Raw genomic sequence first — 672 nt, forward strand, 5'->3', positions numbered from 1 at the left:
ACCCAGAACTAGGTGTGGGCATGACCACTGAGGGCATTGACGTTCGCAGTGTCGGTAACACATTAGTCCTCCACCAGACTGCTTTGGTGGAAGCTTTCAACCTCAAGGCAGCCATAGAATACCAGCTGAGAAACTATGAGGTGGCCCAAGAAACCCTCACTGACATGCCACCTAGGGCAGAGGAAGAGTTGGACCCTGTGACCCTGCACAACCAGGCACTAATGAACATGGATGCCAGGCCTACAGAAGGCTTTGAAAAGCTACAGTTTTTGCTGCAGCAGAATCCCTTTCCCCCAGAGACTTTTGGCAATCTGTTGCTGCTTTACTGTAAGCATGAGTATTTTGACCTGGCAGCAGATGTCCTAGCAGAAAATGCCCATATGACTTACAAGTTCCTTACACCCTATCTCTATGACTTCTTGGATGCTGTGATCACTTGCCAGACAGCCCCTGAAGAGGCTTTCATTAAGCTTGATGGGCTAGCAGGTATGTTGACTGAGCAGCTCCGGAGACTGACCAAACAAGTGCAGGAAGCAAGACACAATAGAGACGAAGAAGCTGTCAAAAAGGCAGTAAATGAATATGATGACACCCTTGAGAAGTATATTCCCGTGTTGATGGCCCAGGCAAAAATCTACTGGAACCTGGAAAATTATTCGATGGTGGAAAAGA

The 672-nt window shown here is 47.8% G+C and overlaps 1 protein-coding gene across 1 annotated transcript in view; it reads left to right on the plus strand.

The window, feature by feature from the left end:
* Positions 1-671, plus strand: part of LOC103582436 (tetratricopeptide repeat protein 30A-like) — a gene marked incomplete at its 3' end in the record, with an annotated part of 2228 nt that extends 1557 nt beyond the window's left edge. Inside the window, exon 2 of the mRNA XM_008564032.1 lies at positions 1-671. This exon is cut by the window's left edge and continues 16 nt beyond it. Within this exon, the coding sequence (XP_008562254.1) occupies positions 1-671 (671 nt within the window).
* Position 672: the final 1 nt, after the last annotated feature.

Source organism: Galeopterus variegatus, unplaced genomic scaffold (genome assembly GCF_000696425.1).
Source record: "Galeopterus variegatus unplaced genomic scaffold, G_variegatus-3.0.2 Scaffold16243, whole genome shotgun sequence".
NCBI lineage: Eukaryota > Metazoa > Chordata > Mammalia > Dermoptera > Cynocephalidae > Galeopterus > Galeopterus variegatus.